Genomic DNA, 25,256 nt, shown 5'->3' with positions numbered 1-25,256 from the left:
ATTTCTTGAATGTGATTTCAAATTAAATATGCGCATTAATTAGAATTTTTTCTTTCTTTTCCGACGAATAATTTTGTATAAGAAATATTTTAAACAAGTTTAATGATAAACTGCGGAAACATACCATTTCTCGACAATTCTTTATTTTGGAAAGTTCTCTAGTGGGGAATTTGCAGCAAGAGGATGAGAATGGTTTTTCTTAACCTTTGCAATTCTGCAGATTAGACATTCACAGGTTGTGGTTGTTCTTGAAAAAATGCAATTAGTTTTTGCAGCATTTGAGTTGGTAATATTTTAGATCACTTTTTTAAGGGATAATTAAAAGAATATTTTAATTATTTGAAAAGGAACAGTTGTTTGCTTTTCGTCAAATGATTTTCTTTAAGCCTTTTTCCGTTTTAAGTTTTTACTGCCTGACTTTTTTCCTATTTTTTTTCTTTAAAAAAAAAAAAAATAATATGAAGAGCAAAACAAATCTTTGTAGAAACAAATAATTATAAGCAATTAATCAGAAATAAAGGTTTGAGAACTTTTTTTAGTTTTAATTAAAGCGAAAATGTTTTTTCTAATTCAGGTATATAAAACATGCTCTATTTAAAATTAACTTTATAGAAGTCAGTGGTATCGTTGATAAAGACATTTAAACTTTGTCTTTATCAGCGAAATAAATTCCATGAAAAAAATTAAATACAGTAAGTCTTAGAAAAAACATTAAGACTGCCTCCTGTATGATGTAATTTACATTAAATCTCAATAAAAAACTAAAAGCTAACCTTGGTTAAACAAGTAAATAGGAAGCAATGAACAAGAGCCAATCGTTACTTGCAAAATTCCAACAATAAATGATGATCTTATTTCGTAAGATGTATCATTTGTTATACAGTTTAAGTATGTGTTTGAATATATTGGCACCAAAATTTGAGGAAAGTCAGTTGATAATTTAAGTGTTACTGAAACGTTTTCACATCCATCATAATCGGACCAATCAATAAAAAGATTATCGTACGATTGATTTATCGACCACAATAAGGTGTACAACTTCTTATTATAATTTACAGTACCATCATCATCAGAAGGGCATACTTTAAAAATGAATAATGAAGTTTTACTTTATGAAAAAGATAAACACCAAATAAAAATTTGAAAAAGAAAATGAACAAAAAAGTAGTTAATATCAACATGTGATTTTTATGTATAGTTAGTTATGTATTTAAAACCATTCAGTCTTAAAACACTTAATACAAATAAATAGGTTTTCCGGTTTCGTTAAATGCTACTTTGCTTAATTATTACTTGTGCAATTTTTTTATTGGTTTAACAGATTACATTATATATTAGTGTTAATTATTATGCTGTAATTTGACATACATATCTATCATAACTTGAAAAAAAAGAAAGTGTGAGATTGGGGAAATTGTAGCGCTAATTTTCTAGGAGCTATATATTTAGAGCTAAAAAAAACTTTTTATGTGCACATGCCCTACTATAATTACACGGCCGGATATCTTGCTTTTCGGAGCGAAAAATTAGAAGGATAACTTTTCAAAACAAAAATATATCGTATAGAATGTTTGGCCACACTTACCGCAATTAAAATTATGATTTTTATAGGGGTTTTATTTACGGAAATGTGTATACAAAATAAAATTTGTCTGACAAATATGATAAATGTATCATAAATTAGACACTTTCCTTTGCCTGATAATTATGTTTCTAAAAAACATACATGTTAAAATATTCATACATGTATGTTCAACTTTGTGAAATAATATCGCTGCACATCGCAGTTCTCTTGAAATAAGTCTAATTTTAAAAAAATCCTCATTTCTCTTCGTGAAATATTGACAAAATTCAAAATGGCTGCGAAATAATAATTTATTATCATTTATAATCAATGCCAAATAATAAGTATTAAGTTATAGCCAAATGTTTTAGCTATAACTTATTATCTTAGGGGCATAAAATTTACTACCAACTAACATAATTCACTAACTGTAAACAAGTTTTTTATATCATTAATGGTCACTCTTAAATTTGTAACTGCTCCAAATGGTTTTGAAATCTGAATGAGCACTCTCTGAAACATTCTTGCTCGATCTTTCAAAGCCAGCATCCATTTCACACTAACTTTAGCAAAGTAATAAAATACGCTATTAGTTTTGGGTGTTTTTGAATAGAATGTCTGTTGAAGATCCAACCTAGATAAAACTTTCTTTCGAGCATTTTAATTGAAGTGAACATCGTAAAACATGAGTTCGACTTTTAGTATTTTATAACAGCTGCATAGATAACTTCAACTAAAACAATTAGGCCATGATTTTTAGTTTTAAGTTTGGAATCATATACAACCGCACAGCAGAAATCAGTTTTTCACAAATTGACTTGAGTCTAAAAACCCTAAACAACACTCTTGTAAAATATTTACAGTATTAGAAGAGATTGATTAGATTGAAGAGGCCTTCTTCACCATTTACGCCTTTTTAAACATAGTTATCACCAGAGTCACCTTTTTTTTTATAACTGAACGATTTAAAAAAATTGTCCTGCAATTCATTTTATAAACTTTAAATCATTACTTTTAGAAAATTTATTTACTATTTTTTTTGATATTTACGGAACGGCTCTAATACCTAAGTTTAAATTCTCCCTTTAAAAGTTCCCCAGTTAGATCTTATCATTTGAAAGAACATAAAAAATTTATGCCATGACCCTTAATGTGCTTTTTCCATCTCAGAATTTCTTTCGAATAATAAAATTCTTTAATCGCCGGTACCAATTGTGAAATACCGAGAGCTATAGGAACAAGCTTATAAAATCTTCCTATTTTTTTATTTATTACACAGATTTACCAACACGTTTAAATTAAAAATGAAAACAAACCTGTAAAAATTAAACCGATATTTGTCATCAGCCATACTATACCAGTTGCATACACAATCTAAATTAGATGAAAAACGTTAAAATATTTGTGCAGCTTGTAAAACGATAACAGTTATATCTGTGGTAGCAAGGTAAGTAAGCTTAAAAAATTTGTAATTTTGGTGGAGAAGCAAAACAAACTTGACTGTAATTTTTTATTTGTTTTGTTTAAAGCAATTTTATTTTTTGGACTTTCCATTTCTACCATGAATATAATAATATAAAAATTTATACAATAAAATGTCACATTAAATACTTAAATAATAAAAATAACGATACCGCTAAAAACGTTATGCTAACGTTTTTTTAAGTTTGAAGTTTTCATTCCTTCTTACAAATTAAAATGCAAAATATCTACGGATTATTATTTTAGATATTAAATCATCACATTTAAATACTGTAAAAGGAAAAATTTTCATTTCATTTCATCCTATTAGTGCTACTTGTCTTTTTTACTTAAGTAAACTCATCATTTACAAACACTTAAATAATACAGTGTGGAAAAAGTTCCCATACCAAATTATAGTTTAAAAAAACTATCTGTGTTTTTTTAAATTATAATTAACCAGTTTTCAGTATTCTTTTGTTTTCAAGTATTTTTGAGACAAATATTGCTTAAAATTAAAGTGCAACTTGTTTAATAGAATAATGATTTCCTCTGATTATAACTAGTGTTGTTATCGACTTCGACTAAATCGACTAAAAGTCGACTAGTCGAAAGTCGAAATAAGTCGACTTTGAAAAATCGAATAGTCGATTTAATCGACTATGGATCTCTTACTAATCGACTAAAAGTCGATTTAGTCGGGTAATCGTCCTAATATTGTTACGATGCTCAACAATTAGTAAAGAGATATATTTATAAGTAGTTTATCTTGTAAAGATAAATTATTTATAACAATTGAGCCATGCGTAAAAAAATATCATTCATAGCGGTTTTTTAATTCAACTAAAATATCTGAGCATTGAACCTAAGTTGCTGTATCACATTAACTTAACTCTTAGCTTACTGTATGTAGCACCACTTCATTAATGTTTCCTTTTTCTCATTATAGTAACCAGTTGATTTTTAAACCAAAATGTTAAGTAATGTGTTATAGTACTCAGTTAAGGATGCGAAAATGTTTTATAAATCTGCCACCCCGAAAAAAGTTTAGCACCCCCATCTTCCCCACCTATCTACGCCACCGTTTTTTTTTTAAACCAAATTTTCTGTTGATTTTTGCTTTAATTGCTGTGAAAAATGATGTAAAATGCACATCTGTATTTTTTTCTTTAGTTTGCGATAGTAATTTCCGTTTTATTTTGTTTGTTTATTCGATTTTAATTCATCTATTAAATTAGATGAATTAAAATTGAAAGAAAATGCTCTTGATATAACGACAACATGTGTTATTATAACAGTATTGCATACCACCTAGGATTTTTGTTTACTCTCTTAAAGTTCTACTTGTTTCATTCCTTCTAAAAAATAAATTGTCAAGCAACATTAACCCTTTCGAGACGGTTTTTTTTAAAAAAATAGGAATATGTTTTTTTTTGTTTTTATAAATTTTTAAGTCAATAGTACCTAATCTATTGGAAAAGTGCAAACAAATTATCTAGGGTTCGGTGGGGTGGTGGTACAAACATGCACCAGTAGTCTTCTGTGGTTCATATGTGTACCATCAGTACCATACAAATATTGTTCTTGAAAAAAGTTGAATTCTTTATTATTATATAATAGAGTATTTTTTCTCAATAAATATTGTATAGTTTGATGTACAACATTTATTGAGAAAAAGTATTCAATTTACGATCCAGTTCATATAGTCCTATCATTTGGTCAGCTTAATCCACCCCTCCCATAATTTCGCGATGAAACGCAATCATCTCTGGGCAAGAACCACTAGATTTTAGGCCGTCTTTCAAAGTTTTCGTCACTTCTGTAACATCATCTTTATGAAAATTACTCAACATAAGCACTTCTTTCGTGTCTTGCCATTTCACAAATAGCAGTCCATCTTTACTGCACTAAAATAAATACTCACCTCTTTTCAGCTTTTTATTGATTTTAGGTAAATATTTTCAATTTTTATTGCACGCTCCTAAAGCGTCATCAACAAATAAAAATATATGCATTTTAAGCGAATTTTACTCACAAAAAACGTCTTGATCAGCAATGTAATTAAGTGGTATATAATAATAATAATAATTAGAGATTAAAGTGCCATTATTTACAACAATCACAATAGTGATGAAGTAATTCAGAAGCACTAAAACAAGTTAGCTAAGAGTTTGAAAAAGCGTTTATAAAAAGTTCATATTTTAGTCTTTTTTTAAATGTTTCTAAAGAGGTTGAGTTTCGCGTGTTCATAGATAAACCATTCCAAATTCGAGGTGCAGTCATACAAAAAGAATTTGAGCCCAGAGAAGTTTTTTGCTGACGACGTGTAAGTTGACAACTGTCTAATGACCTAGTATTATGTTTTGAAGTTCGGATTTCTAGGAGTTCAAATAGATATGCTGGAGATTTAGATAATAAAATTTTATATGTGATAACTGATATCTTATAGATTATTCTTTGATTTATTGGCAACCAGTGAAGAGATTTCAGCAATATTTCTGAATTTAAATGAATAGCAGAATTGAAAATGATTCGAGATAAGCTATTTTGAATTCGTTGGAGTTTTTTAATATTTTTTTGATTAGTACCAGATAAAAGACTGTTACAATAGTCAAGCTGAGAGTTAACAATGCCACATGCAATTGTATTTGCAGCTTCTTTAGTCAGACACGGCCGAATGTGGCGTAGTGCTCGAATATGGTAATTGCAGGATTTAATAGTGTTGTTTATGTGTTTGTCCATAGAGAGCGATGAATCTAGGGTGACACCAAGGATTTTTACTGAATTTATCATATTTAGTGTTGTTCCAGAAAAAACAATTTTTGAATCATTTTTATGCTTGCTAATTTGTTTTCTAGATCCAAATAAAACAGCTTCTGTTTTATTTGGGTTGAGCAGAAGTCCATTTTCTAGAAACCACTTTGTTAATGCATTAGCACACACATTGATTTTATTAATACTATCTATGCCTGGGTTGATGGCAGTATAAAGTTGGGTATCATCAGCATATTGATGATGATTGGTACCAAGCTTAGCTATAATACGATATACAGGTGAAACAAACATGGAAAATAGAAATGGGCCTAATACACTACCCTGTGGTACTCCTGTTGAATTTGCCATTAGTCTAGATTTTGTTGATCCAATAGAAACAAAAGATTTTCGAGAGTGCAAGTATGATGTCAGCCATTTTAGTGCAATATCTGTGACACCAAATTCATCTTTAACACGGGAAATCAGCAGGCTGTGATCAATTGTATCAAATGCTGAAGATATGTCCAGAGATAGGAGAATAGTGTTCAAAGCATCATCAATATATATGTACCGAGAGTCTCGAAAGGGTTAAAGTATATGATTATGATAAAATTTTTATTCAAATATTTCAACTAAATCGACTTTTAGTCGACTAAGTCGATTTTAAAAATGTTTTGTCGATTTTCGTCGACTTAGAAAAATATATTAATAGATTTAGTCGACAGTCGAATAAGTTCAAAGTCGTAACAACACTAATTATAAACAGTTTTTTATCCGCCTGACATTAGAGTACGCCAGAATATTTTATAAAACTAATTCCGCATATTCCTGCCAAAACTTTATAAGATTAGATAATCTGTCAAAAATTTCATATGAACGACAAAAAAATGAGTTATGATTGCTGAGTTTGTTATAGTAAAAGAAGTAATTATAAGTAACAAAGCTGAAAATATTTACCAGTTTTCCAAATTCTAAAAAAAGTTTTCCAAAAGATAGTTTTATTGAAAAACTCAAAAAAGTCTTAAGGGTTTTAAAATTTGACTTGTATTTTATTTCTAACTTTTAATAAAATTTACTAGAAACGTGTAAAAACTTAAAGGTTAAAATTTTAAATTTACATTTGCCATATTAAAATTGTTGAAGAAAAGTCATTGTTGTATTGCAAATATTCCAAAATTTAACTAGTACATTTTAGATATAATCTAACATTAAGTTTTCAAAAAATTTATCAAAATGAAAATCACAGATAAACGACCTTCAAAAAAATGTTGCGTCATCATTTATTTCAATAACTTCTGATGCCACATTTTTAACAAAGTTTGAAAAGTAATTTTATTTCCCTTTGAAATTCATTTCTGTCAAAGACCACTAAAAGTGAAAAAGTAATTCGTTAAAGTTACTCAGTTTTGTTTTATTTGATTTTTACGTTCAGTTTTATATGAAAAAGAATTAGCAAAAAGTATTAACACTTACTATTACAGTATTTGCCATAGATATGTTTTTCTTACTTTTTTCTTCTTTTCGTTTTGGTGGCAAACAAACTGTAATGTAAAGTGTAGAATGATCTATCGCCATTCAGTTATTGATTTCATTGATTCAGCTCATAAAGTTTTAACAGAACTGCCAAAAAAAAGTATTTTCATTTTACATGGAAAATCTATTTTTTATGACTTTTATTCAATTGTTCGTTTTTCAGCTTCTAACAGAAACCTTGCATTGTGTGCAATTTTATTTTACTTTTGTAGTGCTTATTAAGTCTTCTTTACAAAATTTTTTGAAGTAACATGTCTTTTTGTGTATGTCTATATTTACGAAGACAAAAGAAATAATTTGCGCTTTAACAGTTTAAACGTCACGTCCTATTGAAAAATATATAAAAATTACTTATTAAGCATTTGTGTAATAAGTAATCATTAAAATTAAAGAATTAGTTGTTGAAGTTTCATTAAAATCCCTGTGTGTAACTTTTTCTGTTTGCTATAGGCAAATGTCAAATTCATAATCACCACATAATTCTTAAAATTTATGCAAATTGTTCTTCAATTTGCTCATATCAGCAATTTCTCAACATCATATTTAAAAAAGTAAAACAAATAATTACTTCCATTGAAAGTTTTTCTAATAAAGTGATCATCCTTTTCTCATTTTTTTAGTTTGAGACCAACGAAAGTAGTGTAACATAACGATTAGGGTACTTGCTTTTGAGGAAATTTTTGAATTTCAATAAACTACCCTTTGAAATGTGGGACATTGGTGATAAAAATAACTTTGGAAAAAAATTAGCTTGATTGGACCACTCTTGCGCCTCCCCCAGAGCCCATTTAATTAAAAAAAATACGCCGAAAACACGCCAAAAACGACTATGTTCGACAGGCTAGGGGGAGGTGATAATATCAAAAAATTTTTAACTGATTTTTTTTTTATAATACAGGTATTGATTTATATTTTTAAATAAAAAGGGTAGTTAAGACAGAATATGAAAACTTTTGCTGTTTTATTGTGTTAAATAGTGTTAAAAACAGCAAAAAAAAGAATTATTTTGCCGCGAATTTTAAGAACTAGCAAAAAGCTACCCGTAATACGGGTTATGGTCGGTCTGTTACTTATTGGGTTGAGGAATAATTCATGAGCGTTTTTTTCAAACTTATTTTAAACAAAAAAATTACAACGATTTAATCAGTAATATACTCTCCGTTGTTGTTTACGACTTCCTCCCATCGTTCAATAAGTTTTTCGATGCCTCGGCGATAGAAATCTCCCGGTCTTGACTCAAAGAATTCGTCCAACCAAGCCCTCAATTCCACGTCATTATTGAACGATACACTGCGCAAAGCGTTCGAAAGCGATTGAAACAGATGAAAATCTGACGGCGCCAAGTCTGGAGAGTATGAAGGATGAGGCAGCACTTCCCATTCGAGTTCTTGAATCGCGGCTTTGGTCATATTGGCGATATGAGGACGGGCGTTGTCGTGTTGCAGAAGAACGCCATTTCGCCTATTTGGTCATTTTTGCTGAATTGCTTCGTTGAGTCGGTGCAGTTGTTGAACGTAGAGCTCCGCATTGACTATTTGGTTGCGCTCAAGCAGTTCGTAATGAATTATGCCTTCCCAATCCCACCATACACACAACATGATCTTTCGAGGATGAAGGTCTTTTTTTGCTCGCGGAGTCGCTTGTTTTTTGGGGCTGAGCCATTCTTTACGCTGCTTCATATTGACGTAAAGGCACCATTTTTCATCGCCAGTGACAATGCGGTAAAGAAAACGCTGTTTGAGACCATGTGTTGAGCGATGACGAGCGAGCAAACCGGCGGCGATTGTGGAACGTTGATTTTTGTTGTTTTCGCTCAAAGTGTGTGGCACCCAAGTGCCGATTTTGCGAACCTTGCCCATTGAGTGAAGGTGGTTCACCACAGTTTTTTGATCACAATCCATCTGCTCCGCCAATTCTCTGGTCGTTTGACGTGGATTTTCGTGAAGAAGTTGATTCAATCGCTCTTCGTCGAACTCAATGGTCGACCGGTGTGTGATCCGTCCTTGAGGTCAAAATTCCCATTTTTGAAGCGCGAAAACCAACGGCGGGCGGTACTTTCAGGCATTGCTCCTTCTCCATACACAGCACAAATCTCACGAGCAGCTTCGGCGGCCTTAACACCTCGATGCAAAAAGCAAATGGTGTCGAAAATGCTCAGTTTTGTCCACTTGACATTCCATTTTAATGATCTGAAAATGCACAAAAATAAAAAAAACTAACTAATCAAAACACACTATCTTGTAGAGAAAAACATTCTCTTTCAAACAACATAAAACATTTTGCCAATGCATTTTATTTCTGCGTGCATTTTTAAATTTGAAAAAAACGCTCATGAATTATTCCTCAACCCAATAATTTATAGTGGCTGTTTTCCCCAATTTAACGTTGCGAAACCTTAACTATACCCTTTTAGAAAAACGACTTCAAATTGAAAAAATCAAACCATCTGTAAAATTAAGTTAAAAAGTATGCGGAGGTAAAATAATGTACCAATTATTTGACGTTATTTGAGTAATTTACAACTGACACACGTAGGAGCATTTGACGATTTTAGCTGGCCAAAATTGGAATTATTAAAAGTGGCCGTACCCACTTAATTACCTACCCTTATTATCTCTCGATAATGGTCGCTTAATGAGCAGTTAATGGTTTGGTTATAAAAGTAGTAATTGGAACTACACAGTCTAGTTAAATATCCGATCTATGACTGCGTGGTTCATTTTATTTACGAGCGATTTTAGTGGTGTTTATTGAAGCTGTGTACAAGTGTTTACAATAGAAGTTTTACAGTGTTATATCATGGATTAATCTATGACAGGTATGTACATTATTTACTCTTACTACCGTTTTGAAATATTAGTTACTACAAAAATTATGTACCATGAAACTTAGCATTTTTTTAACGAATTTTAAAAAAAATTTTGACTTTAAAAGTGAAAAAGTTGTAGTGAGCATTGAAACCCTCTTAGTTTTTTTCGTTTTTCTATGAGTTTATACCACTAGCTATTTAAAAATCTTAATTTCAACTGCCTGTTGATGCCATCTAAATTTTAATCATGTTCTAAGCACATCAAGGTCCAAGATGAATTTTTCAACTTATTTTTTTTTCTAGATGGGTCATCAGGAATGCAAATAATCTCTCGTTTGGATTTCTACAACAGTATTCAGCAGCAGGAGGCTCCAAATTTCAATGAAAAAATGGACTTAGCTGATCAAAATTTGTTATCAAGAAATCAATATACCGAAGAACTAAAAACAGTATACAAGCGTCAAATGTCGAGGTTGAAAGCTATTTTTAGAAAAATGTGGTCGTCTTCATCCAGAACTCATGAAATATTTAATAAGAAGCATGGCCCTTGGCTGCAAGGGAGTTTCCAAATACCGGGTACCCCATCCACTCAATCATCAGCAGGACGACCAAGAAAAAGTTTTGTCGATTCTAGTGAACGTTCAAAGAGGAGAAAAACAGAACAGCTCAGGAAAGATGTGGAACCAGAAGCTGTTGTTTTTGCAGCTGAAACTTGTTTGACAACAAGTGGCAAAAGAAGTGCTGCAACCGTCCTCAAAGATCTTAAAACATCTCCCAAACGAGCGGGAAAGTATAAAAAAGTCTATCGCAGCAGTCTTGAACCAACAAAAAAATCATTGACACCGTTAGAGGCTCTTTTAATATTTACTGACGCAGGCCTAACAAAATCTCAATATGAAATCGTACGTACAAGTGACAAGAAGCAATGGCCCTGCTACAGTATTTTGGTCGAAGAAAAAAAAAACATACTATCCTGATCCTGATTCGTTCACAGTCACAGAAAGTTTAGCTGAAGTAGACTTACAAAGTCTGTTAAACCATACTGCCGAAAGATTGGTGTTGTATTTAGAAGAAGTTATCAAGACTCTAACGGAAAGGGGGCGTAAACATATGAAATTATCTACGAAATGGGGTTGTGATGGCTCCCAGCAGACACAGTTTAATCAAAAATTTGAGGATGACTCTAATTCTGATGCCAGTATATTTCAATGCTCAATGGTTCCATTACAGCTAACTTGTGGAGTAAATAAAAAGGTTATCTGGCAAAACCCTACACCATCGTCTCCAAGGTTTTGCAGGCCAATTCGAATTAGGTTCATAAAAGAAACTGCTGATGTAATAGCTGAAGAAATTGCTTACATGGAAAACAAAATTGCAGGCTTGAAACCAACTCAACTTCAAGACATAGCAGTAGATCATGTGATGATGTTAACTATGAATGACGGAAAAGTCTGTAACGCAGCAACCACCACTAAATCGACCATGCGATGTTATATTTGTGCAACATCAAGACAATTTAATGATTTGGACAGAACATGTGTTGAAAATCAAAGCAGCTACAAATTTGGACTATCCATTCTGCATGCTAGAATACGGTGTTTTGAAAGTCTCCTTCACCTATCATATAAATTGCCTGTAAGAAAATGGCAGAAAAGGCTGAATGAAGATGAGAAGAGACTCATCTCAGATAGGAAAAAGAAAATCCAAGATGAATTCAAGAGCAAAATGGGCATTCTCGTCGACATACCTAAGGTTGGATTTGGGAATACCAATAACGGCAACACAAGCAGGAGATTCTTCAACGACCCGGAAACATCTGCAGATATCACTGGAGTAGACTTCCGTTTAATTTCCAGAATGAAAATTATCCTAGAAGTAACTTCCAGTGGCCACAAGATTGATGTAGAAAAGTTCAGACAGTATACTTTGGATACTGCGAAGCTTTATGTTGAACTATACCCCTGGTGCCTAATGACTCCAACTCTGCATAAAGTTTTAGTACATGGTCCTGATATAGTGGAGAATGCGCTTTTGCCAATTGGACAATTGTCGGAAGAGGCTGCCGAAGCCAGAAACAAACATTTCCGGGAGTACAGACTTAGCTATGCTAGAAAATTTTCTAGAAAAGATTGTAACCAAGATATCATCAATAGGTTATTGTTAACATTCGACCCTCTGTTGTCCAGCATTGGGAAAAAGAAACACAAACTTACAAAGCCTTTTTCAAAGGAAGCTGTGGAATTGCTTCTTCCTGGAGAAGTCCAAGATTCCGACACTGAAAACAACGAAAATGAAGAATATTCTGACAATGACGAAGTGGAATCTAATTAAATATCAAAATATAGTATGTTATTTACCATAATAAAGTTTGAAAAATAATATATCTTTTATTTCCTCAAATCCTATTGAATAGAATAAAATGTAATCCCTAAAGTACCCATCTTTCCCCTATATTGAACGCCACTGGCTTGGATTTGTACAAAAAACATTTAATTTACAATTTCTTGTCATATGGTAAAGTTTTCAGCTGTTAAAATGAGATAAATAATTTTGGCCAGCTAAAATTGTCAAATACTCCTACCCGTGACATAGGTCATATCATTGTAAGGCAGAACCATTTTCCTCGATATTACTAAGTTCAAAACAATACGTTTTTAGTTACTGACACTAAATAATAACACTTCATCATGCTTTAAATTGACGAAAAAGTAAGGCTAAATTCTTATATTTGTTATAACATGAACTTTAATAAGATTTATATAAAGCTAACGTATATTATACATGAGTTATTAATTTTTTGGTATCCCCTTGATATGTTTCTTTACAAAAGGAAATTGTCTTTAAAACGGTAAATGCACACAACTAAATAAACTTATTAAAAATAACTGACCATTTGACCATCACTATATATGGCACTAATCTGACCATTTTTATATCTGCCCTCTTTGTTTCAATAGTTTTTAGTAAAGGACCTCCCTTCCCCGCTTTTGCCTTAATGGTGGTCAGGAGAATAGAGTTATTTTTATTAAGAGTAATCAAGTTTTTGATGAAGACCTTTTACCAGAATAATAAAATGTAAAACAATGATTTACATGTATAATAATTTTTTCTTTCCTCAAAAGTGTAGCAAATGCAAACTAAGCTAATTAATTACTTAAACACCTTATAAAATTTAAGTAACTCGATATTTGACAAATGCGCAAAACTACAATATTCTTCCCCCGTTTAAAAAGATCCCCTAAGTTATGTACAACAAATTATTAGACATAAAAAAGAGAAAATTAAAAAAAGAATTTAACTAATTGCATATATTTATATCATTTTAACTGACAAAAATTTACAATAAAAGGTAATCAGATTTCTTTTTATAAATCGTATAAATGCGTCAATCGTAAATCCTAAAGAAAAAAAAAAAAAAAAGGAATTATGATACTATAATTACAACAATAAAAAAAAACAAAAATAAAACACCACATAAAAACTGAAAATCAATTTACCTATTTATAGAATTACCTATTTTGACATGACAGTTAATATAAATATTCATCGAAAATGTAACTATAAAATCTATTTCGAAGTACAAAAGGATTAATAATGCTATAAAAAAAAAAAAAAAAAAAAAAAATCAAATTAAGATATAAATTGCATTTTTAGCATGTTGTCTTGGCTTTTAGTGAATAAAAAAAAGCAGTAAGTTCCAATAATGAAACTACCTATTATTCATCTTTAACAATAATCACCAACATGAAGGTGTCTATTGTTAAAAAAAGAATATCAACACAAAACATCACAACAATAACACATCACAATAGAATATTTACACCCTTGATCCTAAAATCCAGCGAAAATAACAAACCAAATTAAAATATGAAAGGCAAAATTAGAAAACCAATTTAAAGTTAACTATATTTATCTTTTTACTAAACATATAAATACATAAAAGTATATTTGTTTTTATGTTCAATATTAGTTATTCAATTACTTCAAATTTCGGACATTAAAACACCCTAGATTTAAAGATCAAGGTTGCATACTCTCTCATACACATTACGCTAAACATTAACAGACATTATTATGTGTTTCCAGAATAATTAAAAAAGGCTAGACAACACAACCTAGCTCTAAAGCAGTAACACCGCCTGGCACTAAATGCTGTCAAGTCACACCTCTATAAGTACATCGCTTGGCTGGCAAGGTTATCAATCTTGCCAGCCAAGCGATGTACTTATAGAGGTGTGACTTAAAATCTAAAGACCATAAATTAAGAACATTAGAAAATGTAACATTATTTGTGTAACACTTTTCACCTTCCATACCTTGAATGAGATGTTTATCAATTTTGAAAAACAAAATGTTAAATGCTCTAGTTCTTGAACATGCAAAACATAGTTGACCATGAGAGAAACACAGTTTTTTGAGACATAACCCAACTCTATCAAATGTTTGACCTTGACTTTTATTAATTGTCATTGAATAAGCCTATCTGACAGGAAACTGACAGCGTTTAAGAACAAAAGGTAAATTAGAATCTGGTGGAGCCAACTGAATTCGAGGAACAAAAACCTGTTTACCACCAGAAACACCTGTCAAAACCACTGCATCAATATAATTATTTTGAAGACCACAAACTTTCCTTCAAGTACCATTGCATAACCCAGCTTTGAGTTCTAAATTTCTAAGTAGCATAATTACACAACCAATTTTCAACTTTAAACAATGAGGTGGCATACCTAAAGGAGTTAAGCTGTTCAAAAACTCATCAGGAAAGTTATTTCTTTCATTAAGGTCATCAGTATCAATTTGATCAGCACTTAGATAAATTTTGACCTCACCCCGCAGACATTCAAGCACTTCTTCATTGATTGATAATGAATCAACATTAATTGGTTTTAAAAATCATGCGTTTAGAATAATTAGCTTTATTTTTATAACTTACATACATATTTAAACACCTTTTTAAAACATTTTTGACACATTAATATACACAAACAATAAAAATACACTTTACATTGTTATAAAAACACAATGATAAAACAACTATAAAGCACCTATTACCACATACACATACATATCAAAAAAACATATATGCAAACAATAAACAGGTGCAAACAAAAATTTTAAAAATGATGCAAGAAAATTTAAAAAGATTCAAAGTAAACAAAATATATATTTACAAACAATACTCTTTACCTTCTTTTTTTTCTTCATAAGAACTGTAATCCAAATAACAAAATTTAACCTTTACATACAATAACATGTGACATGCCATGTCAGTGTTGGCACAAAAGCTTTATTTATTTTTCTAAATTTTCTAAAAAAGAACAAAAATAGTTAATAGCATCACAGAAATTTCAAAATAGTAATAACCATTTTATGGAAATAGCATTTGTATAACTTTAAATAACATCCATACCCCTATTTTCCTTCTAAAAAATAAAATAATAAAAATAAAACTGCTAAAAGAAAAACTAAAACAAACAAAATATAAACGATTTAAAAAATTAAAATCCTTTCTACTTTATCGAATAAAAATGTATATATATATAACTATTTCAGGCGCTACTCAACTTTTCCCCCCCCCCCCCCCTAGTTTTATGATTGATTCTGATAGAGAATTTTATGCTGATTCATAAAAATATAAAAACATAGACCTGAAAATCAACGGAAAGTGCTCTAATTCGAAGTCAAAGTTGTAAAAAATCCCATTAAAAACCCTAATATTCGCCATTTTGAAAATAATAACTTAATGAACTTTTAGCTGAAAAAAGCAATACATTAATAACATGGTTTTTACATTAAAAAAGTCGTTAAAGTATGTTTATCTTGCGCAATTTTTTGTGGCAATGAAAATAGCCGTTTTTTAATTATTAGAGAATAAACTATTTTGCAAGTAATGTACTTTTGTAATAAATTTTAAAAGAGAATTCAACAGTTTTTTTGCCTAAAAGAAGAACTTTTGAAACTCAGTTCATAGTTGTTCTATCACATGTAAAATTTAGAAAATGTAACCTTAAAACCGTTTTTTTTAACAAAAAAAACCAGCGTACGATACAATAATAATTATTCATCAATTTTTCTACATTCTCAAATTCTACGTTCAAACTTTATTTGAAATCTTCTATTAATTTCATTTCCTTATAACACTTTCGTTACCATACTTTAAAATAATAATGCGAAGGCTTATGGAAACCAGGTTTGTTTATTGCGCAATGTAATGGTAATTTATTTTTGTTGAAAATGAAAGCGTTTTGAAAAAAAATGGCGAATATTAGGGTTTTTAATGGGATTTTTTACAACTTTGACTTCGAATTAGAGCACTTTCCGTTGATTTTCAGGTCTATGTTTTTATATTTTTATGAATCAGCATAAAATTCTCTATCAGAATCAATCTTAAAATTAGGGGGGGGGGGGAGAAATTCGAGTAGCGCCACTACATGTTTTTTTTTTATAAGCATAACGCTTATAAGCATATGGAGGCTCAGATTTGGAAAAAAAATAAGCATATGTAAGCATATTCGTGAGCCTCCATAAACTATTTTAAAAATTTGAATTTCATTTATTTAAAAATTTTAAATATATATATTTCTAAATTTATTATTTGTAAAAGAACAAAAGCTTGATAAATTTGTTCTTTTGCTGGACAATTTGAAGGGACAGATGCAGGAGAATTTTAAAGATGCTGTGGTTGCTGCTAAAGGACTTCTATGGTACGGTCTACCAAGTGTCACTGACCTTTGGCAACTAGTTGATGCAGGATATGCTGCCACTCTGAAAAGACTTATTGTGATTGAACATCAAAAATGGCTCGATAGAGATAATCATTTTGATAGATGGTTCAGTAATACACTGCAAAAGAGAGACGAATTTTGATTACACATTGGGGAGGGGAAGCATGAAAAGCTTTAAACACTTCAACGTATGACAAGCAAAGGAAGAAATGTTGGACAATGACTGGGTGTTTAATGACTTCTGATGGCTCAGAAGATTTGCTTGTTAAACCAGAGGGCCTTGATAGTTACAAAGTGCTGCCACCATCCATTACAGATCCTGGCAGTGATCAACCCATAGGAAATCAGGGTGATATTCAGCCGGAGGAGGTAGATGATGCTCTAAATGAAAGTGCCAACAAAATTCTTCCAGATGACACCTTTATTGGTCCGGACGAGAAGGAACGCGAAGTTCATATCTTTGATTTCATTGATAGCATTTGTATATAGTATATATGTTTTATTTTTTGTTATTATACTATAATATTAATTCAGCTACATTAAAACCAAAGCAAATACAGAGCATAAGTCAACTTTTTATTTTTCTTATACCCATTAACCTTTAGTAACGCGCACACTTTAAGAAAGTATTGAAGTAAGCATATTTTATTAGAAATATGCTTAAGCTTAAGCATACTTTTGAGCCCCTTTTAACTTTTTGCTTAAGCATACCCGAGCCTGTTTCAAAAATTTCATATGCTTTTAAAAAAAAAACATGTATTTCATATACTTACTTCAATTATAATATGGTATATAATTGATTAACATGGTTCTTTATGTAATATATCTAAACTAATAATTAAATTCCAAAAGGAAAAATGTTTTAACTCGCTTAAAAGATCTTTCTCCAATTCTCGCTTGCATTTAATGAAAGTGCAGTTACAAAGCCTAGTAACTAATTCAAAGCCTAGTAACTAATGACGAAACGACGTTAAACATTGAAAATTAAGCATTTCTGTAGGAATTATATTATAAAGAAATTGTTTGTTTTACACTTTAATTTTGTTTTTGATCAGTTATTTTCTTTTCTCTATTATATTTGTGAGACAGTAACAATTATACTCGTTTAAACTATAATAAGATAAAAAAAAACAACTTATTACCCTATCAAATTGTAGTTTTTTCTCGCGATCAACAAATCTATAACTGGTAATAATCTTTTTACAAATTTTCTCCTTCATATATACCCCATGCTTTTCCCAAAATATCCTTCCACAAACCGTCATAAATTACCACAAACACATATTTACAATTCTTTTTGGTAAAAACTATTAAAGCTATTAAATCCCTAATGTCATTAAATATTCTAGAACTTTCCGGAATTACACTCCTCCTTGATCCTTACGGATCATCCAAATAGCAATCAAAGTATTTCGAAGGCACGCGCCGTTCCCGACCACTCCGTCGTAAAACCGTGTCGATTTCTTGGGGTCTATCTTCAGCTTCAATATTTTCCTCGTTCGTCTCTAATACATCTTTAATTTGCTCTCCTTGATTTTCAGCGTTCTCTTGACCTATTACAGTATTCATCTCTATTTCCACGTCAGGGATAATTCAGGAATGAGTATCATTTCGAGGTCTAATGTGTTTCACATGAGACATTTATACTTCTTGCCCTTCGAGCTTACACCGGTTTTGTCGGTTGAAACATCATACCAATATAGCGCCTTCGGCCTTGACATTTTCGATCGTTCTACTATTCTCTTATTTGTTTGGTGGTTTCTTTCCACAATTCCATTTCCTTTAGAATAATATGCGGCTTGCAACTTCCTACCGCCAAAGTTCCACCCTTCTCCACTGCCATTATCAAATTGGCTTTTACCACTTCTATATCCTTTTTTACCCAGCCGGTTAGGGAATTCTCTCTTTCTGCATTTCCATTCGACTCTCCTTTGATCTTCATAGCCTCCATATGGTCCATTTTATCATAAAACGTTTCATCAGGACTCCATTCACCATTAGGGTCCGCTATTTTAAGAGTCGGATTTTTAGTTCGACGAGGAAGAAGATTCAAGTTTGGTCGACGTGAAAGTTCCTCATTTGATTTTAAAAACTCTACCCGGTGAGGCGGTCTTTTATCCTGTCGGGGACCACATTTAAAACGACGAAAAATCTTCTTCCGGGATAAATTCTTTGCAAACAAACAGTTCTTTGCAATGTGGTTTGAACCTTTACAGTTGTAACACACTGACGCCATTTTTGTAGCATGGCGCCTAGATACAGCGCCAACAGCGTCACTGTCAATCACATTCGCACAGTTCAAAGCAGCTTTCACTCTGGGTAACATTATATCAATCGGGTCCATTACGGCTCGAAATCTTGATGATAAGACTTCTGGCAAACCTACAACAAACGCTAAACGCACGGACTTCTCTGATAGTTTAGCAAGATAGGCTAATCTTCTTAAATTAGCCAAAAACACCTCTGCTTTTTCTCCGTTACATAACTTTCGTTTTGTAAACAGTTCATATGCAGTGTAGTCATCTACAGAAAACGCTGCTAATAACACACGCTCGACTTCTACTTCATCTTTTTTATCTTTCGCGGTTAAAGCATCGTACACTGCATAAGCAGCTTCTCTGAGAAGAATAGGAAAAAGTAGTTCAAGCTTTAATTTCTGAACTTCAGCAATCACTTTCGTTCGTTGAATCCAGACAGTAGCATCCGAAGTGCCATCATACGTTTCAAACATATCAAATAATCTCATACTTGGTTCCATGCCCGGTTAGCTTGTAGTTTTTTCTCGCGATCAACAAATCTATAACTGGTAATAATCTTCTCTCCTAACTAAAAAACTATCTTTTTACAAATTTTCTCCTTCATATATACCCCATGCTTTTCCCAAAATATCCTTCCACAAACCGTCATAAATTACCACAAACACATATTTACAATTCTTTTTGGTAAAAATTATTAAAGCTATTAAATCCCTAACGTCATTAAATATTCTAGAACTTTCCGGAATTACACAAATTTTATTCGCATTATTGTTGCCGAAATTAATGAATTTGCAGTTTTCTTGAATTTACAGGTACGTTAACTAATTGTCTTTCTTTCTTTTTCTTTTTTTGAACATACAATAAAATTTATTTTTGAAAGTACTAATTATTTATACATTTATCCATGTTTTATGACTTATGGTATTTCAGGTTTTATGATGAACATTAAAGAAACTGAAAACAGAGATGAAGAAAGAGAGCTTAGGTCAAGAAAAAAAGTTTTTTTTTCTTATTGGAGAAGCTAATCCAGTTATATCAGGTGCTATATTGTAATTATTTTGATTGATAATTATATACTTTTTATTTTGCATTAAAATGATACATTGTATGCGTAACTTAATGCATACACGAGTACTTTATATAAAAAATGATAAGGCTATTGTTTATATTAATGTTTCCCAAAAAAAAGAAGCTTTTAGTTTAAGTAATGAAATATTAAGGTATGTATATTATTCACATCAACAAATACATTTTTTATATTGTTAAGGTATGCAACTTCCAACAGGAATGGATAAAATGAAATATTGAAAAACTTTTACTACATCAAATCTTCACTGGAAAAAAATGTGAAAAAGTCATTAATACTATATTGCATACCTAATACAATGAAAAAGAATCAATGTAAAAATGACAAATGCAAGTGCATATTTTCTTTGATTAAAGCTGGATTTCCAATAGTTTCTGACAAAACCTTTAGAAAGCATCTAAGTAGTAAAAAAACAAAACTATTTTATACAGAAGACAAAGAAAGTGTTCTGGATTGGTACACCAAATCTTAGACGTATCATAATGAACGACAAGAAAAGATTAGATAAAGACAAAGCCGAAGATTTGAAGTTTTTAGATGATCGAGAAAGCGATAGAAAGTTTATTGTCGGAACCGATGATAAGAAATATAGTCAAATGTCTAGAGAGAGTATTAGAAAGAAAAAATGCAAAAGAAAGCACAGCACTCTAGGAGTTACAAAATTTCAAATAAAAAATTCAGGAGTCAGAAAATTTAGATCAGGAACCAATTTTAGATAAAAACGATACAGAAATCTTGAATGATATAGACTTTGAACCTGGAAATTGGACAAGGAGAAAAGAAAAAGAAAAACCAATTACGTGCTATTTACCGTGGTAGTGTTGCTCTTGCAGCAACAATGATATACCTCCTGCAGTTCTCCAGAAAGTTATCGCTTCTGTTGTTCATAAATCTTGTGTGGATGTAAGTAAACTTCATTTCAGCATTTCAGCAGCCTCATCACATATGAAAAAGGTAAACTTAATAATAAGTAAACAAGCCAGAAATGACATTAAAGCTGCTTTAAAAGCCTCCAAATATCCACCTATCATTCATTGAAATGGTAAAACCTTATTTGAATTTGAAAAAGGCAAGCGATTCAAAAATGACAGATTAGCAGTTCTTTTAAATATTAATGGAGAGGTTTATCTTCTCGGAGTACCTTCCCTAGCATCATCCTCAGGGAAAGATCAGTATAAAGGCGTGATGAATCTCCTTAAAGAATATGAAACCGAAAGAAACATCGGAGGGTTATGCTTTGATACAACTTCCAGTAATACTGGAACTAAAAAAGCTTCTCTTTTTAGAATAGCAAAAAATCTAGATATCTATCCATTGTTTCTTGCTTGTAGACACCACATATTAGAGCTAAATATTGTTCACTTTTGTAATGTTGTGACACAAAGAAAGACATCTGGAAGGCATATTTGAAAGTCCTGATTTTCATTATGATACGAATGATGTTACACGATTTGATTGGGATAAGACAAAAGGAACTGTTATCGAATAAGCTGCAGTTGAGTTACTTAATTTTTGCAAAAAGTATATTAAAAGTAAGAATATATTTAGAGGCAATAGAAAAGAACAACTGAGCTGGTTGTTGTTTATTTGTCTTTTGAAGGTGTAAAAATTAGGAAACCAGGAGCTGTCCACCATACAAGGTTCCTTGGAAAAGCCATATATTATCTAAAATTGCAATTGCTTTTTAATCAGATTAAATTTGTTCAAGAAGATAAACTACTTTTAGAAGAAATAAATATCATGGCGGAATTCATAGCATGTTTTTATGCAAAATGGTATTTGCAATCTGACAAAGCTATCAAAGCACCATATCTTGATATTTTATCAATACATAAAATGCATCTATACAAAGAGGTTTGTGCCAAACCAGAGGCGATTGAAGAAGTATTGAAATCATTTTACAAACATTCCTGGTATCTTGATTCTACAATTGTACCTCTTTCTTTGTTGGATAAAGATGTTTCTAATGAAGAAAAAAGTAAGATTGCTTCTGCTATGCTTCAATATGACATGCCAAACTCTGATTATTTTAAAATGAACAACAAATTGCTCATTGAAGTGGGAAACAAGATTAGGATTGAAAAGAGAGTTTATAATGATCCCCCAAGTTTATCATTACTAGTTGATCAATTCTCCTACTTAATTTTTGATAGAATTGGGTTGGATAAACAAAGGATTAGAGACTGGCTTACCCTCCCACCTCAGTATTTGTGCACACAATCAAGTTTTAGAATCTTCAAAGATTTTGCTAAATCTCTAGTTGTCGTAAATGATCCTGCTATAAGAGCAGTAGGAATGATGCAATAGTTTGTACACAGATACAATAAAGAAAAGAAAATTCAGAACAGACTGCTAACTGTTGATAAAGCTAGATTTGCTACAAAAAGGCCAGGAAAAAAGTCTTCAAGTTTGTCTAAAAAGAGGTTGATTGACTCACTTTCTACAATGGCAAAAATGATTGAAAAATGAAAACAATTTATACAACAAACTTTAACATTATTTTAATTATTATTTAATTAAAGATAAATCGTCATTCATAAAATATTTTTAATTGTAATGTTTAATTATACTTATAATTCGCGGTAAAAATAATTCATTTTTTTGAAATTTTTAACACTATTTAACACAATAAAACAGCAAAAGTATTCATATTCTGCCTTAACTACCCTTTTTATTTAAAATATAAATCAATACCTGTATTATAAAAAAAAAATCAGTTAATAGTTTTTTGATATTATCATCTCCCCCTAGTCTATCGGACATAGTCGTTATTGGCGTTTTTTTGACCATTTTTTTTAATTAAATGGGCTCTGGGGAGGCACAAGAGTGGTCCAATTAAGCTAATTTTTTTCCAAAGTTATTTTTATCACCAATGTCCCACATTTCAAAGGGTAGTTTATTGAAATTCAAAAATTTCCTCAAAAGCAAGTAACCTAGTAAAGATAGAGATAAAACAATAAAGGTAGAGATAAAACAATAGCCATTCAGTTAAAAAAGTACAGCGGTTGAGTTCATAATTAAATTGTTAGTAAACTATCAATAAAGATAAGTTTTAATTAGAAGTTTAAAATTTTAACATAAAAATAATATATTTTCATCAACTAAGTTCAATTCTTAAATTTCAGCTCATGATTGAACTCCCTTTCTATCGCTTGCGAATAGGATTATGAGCTATATCAGAGCAATAAATCAAAAACACCAGTTGGCAATTGGTGGTCAGTTCTTCATTTTAAAGAATTATTGACAAAACCATTTTGTTTCTTTCTGAAAGTTTTAAGCCAACAATATTTGTTTAAATGTATTTAAAAAAATTTAAAACATAAAAATTAGTTTTTTACCGTGATCATCACCTCAATTTAAAATTGAAATGCCATTATCGCTCTTAGACATAAAGTAATAACAAAGAAATGTAATAAACTGAAAAAAGAATTTTGGCATAATGATGACAATAATTATGATTTTTACGAATATATGGAGACAAAAGGGAAAACCAAAAAATAAATTACTATAACTGCATTTAGAGAAAAGTGGGTTCAGATGTTGAAGTCCAGCATATATAATTTAAAATACTGACCCTATATTGGTTTGAGAGGATCATTCATAACTATTGCATACGCAGTCCTATTTAATTACTGAACTTATCAAAATTAGTTTAAAATTAAACCTAAAAAGGTGTTTTTTAAACTGTTTTTCATCAAAATAAATTTCGTGTTTCAGGAGCTGCGTCCTAGTTCTAAAATTGCAGAAACCGGTAAAAACTTATAAGAAATGTGAACAATATTCTCCTCTAACTCTTGCTCGTTTGTTTACAAATTAAGCGTTTCTAAAGGCGGTAAAATAACTGGAAATTTTTAAAACTTTCGTATATATGTTTAAACTATACTATGACTTTTAAATCGATTTTATAGTGATTACATTTCATCGACTACTCTAACATAAGACTGAGCTCAATATCATCAGATCTGAAAAATTTAAATTGCTCATAACACAATATATATAACAAAGGTTTTGCCCACAGATTTTTCGATGGTAGTATATAGCACTTTTTCATATTTCGAAAAGTATTTAGGAAGTGCCATATTAGTGAAAACAAAAAGAAACAATACAATTCTTTAATGTAAATCCTTTGCTCAAGATTAGAAATGCTTTGACGATCGAGATTTTCTTAAGTGCATGCTTTCATATTTTCTAACAATAGACCATATATAAAATCCCATCATAGTAGTATCCCATCGTCCTTGATATCCACTTTCCATTTTTGCAATGTCCTGATAAAATTTCTCACCATGCCTTTCACTGAAATCACCCATGTTTTCGGGGAAGAAATCTAAATGTGAATGCAAAATATGAATCTATATGGAAATACGACAACCCAGTTTCATGAATTCTTCAAAAAGATTTTTAACTAGTTGTTTTTAATTAGTGTCCTTGAGATTTTTTAAGGAATCCAAAAACTACATCACCGAATGCATACCAAGCTAAATTTTGTCATCTCTCTTTTGAGTTTCTTTGACCTCAACATTACTTTTATTTGAGGCCCAACGAATATGCCACCTTTGATCTATACCTCAGATAACTTTGGAAACATGAGAAGAATTTATTGAAAAGCTTCTCCAAAATCTAAAGCTTTTACAAAATGTATTACCAATCCTAGTTTTTTATGAAGTAGGGGTAATGAGACTTCATTGGAATCTACTTGAGGCTGCTTAAGAACATTAAACAATACTAGTTGTAGTTTCACTCGTGGGGACCAATGAACTTTCTTGTAATGATCACCATCAGTCCTGCTGTCTCATAAGCGAAGGAAACATGAATACTTTGTGTATTCCCCTTGTAAGCCAAGCAAAGAAGCAAGCATCCTAAAATCACCGCAAGCATCCCTTTTAATTTAGAATAACTAACTTTGTCAAAAAGTTCTTTGACATTATCATAGTCTTCTTTTTTATGTACCGAGTGTGCAAGAGACAAAGATGGGTATTAATTTCCATTGTGGAGCAACACTGTCTTGAGACTCCGTTTTGAGCTACCTATGAACAGTCAGCATTGTGTAGGATCATGCCCG

General features: G+C 31.0%; 2 protein-coding genes and 1 pseudogene across 4 annotated transcripts in view; 2 read left to right on the top strand and 1 right to left on the bottom strand.

Moving 5' to 3' along the window:
• The window catches only part of LOC145189806 (phosphatidylinositol phosphatase PTPRQ-like), a 65,046-nt gene extending 57,711 nt beyond the window's left edge, over positions 1-7,335 (bottom strand). For all 3 annotated transcript variants that reach the window (XM_090091171.1, XM_090091172.1, XM_090091173.1), the window contains exons 1-3: positions 7,253-7,335; positions 2,881-2,938; positions 774-1,082 (exon numbers count right to left, since the gene is read on the bottom strand). In XM_090091171.1, coding sequence (XP_089947297.1) covers positions 774-1,082; positions 2,881-2,938; positions 7,253-7,270 — 385 coding nt within the window. In that variant the 5' untranslated portion in view covers positions 7,271-7,335. The remainder of the gene's footprint in view (positions 1-773; positions 1,083-2,880; positions 2,939-7,252) is intronic.
• Positions 7,336-10,698: 3,363 nt separating this feature from the next.
• Positions 10,699-13,405, top strand: LOC149886791 (uncharacterized). Its single transcript, XM_090091223.1, has one exon. It carries the CDS (start codon positions 11,016-11,018, stop codon positions 12,450-12,452), a length of 1,437 nt encoding a protein of 478 aa, XP_089947349.1. The 5' UTR covers positions 10,699-11,015; the 3' UTR covers positions 12,453-13,405.
• A 7,081-nt stretch (positions 13,406-20,486) lies between these two features.
• LOC149886790 (uncharacterized) lies at positions 20,487-21,604 on the top strand (annotated as a pseudogene).
• Positions 21,605-25,256: the final 3,652 nt, after the last annotated feature.

The sequence above is a fragment of the Hydra viridissima genome, unplaced genomic scaffold (assembly GCF_058129835.1).
Source record: "Hydra viridissima isolate aposymbiotic clone 2 unplaced genomic scaffold, HvirCarnegie_v1 scaffold_6, whole genome shotgun sequence".
Taxonomy (NCBI): Eukaryota; Metazoa; Cnidaria; class Hydrozoa; order Anthoathecata; family Hydridae; genus Hydra; species Hydra viridissima.
This window is presented reverse-complemented; position numbering and strand designations above follow the sequence as displayed.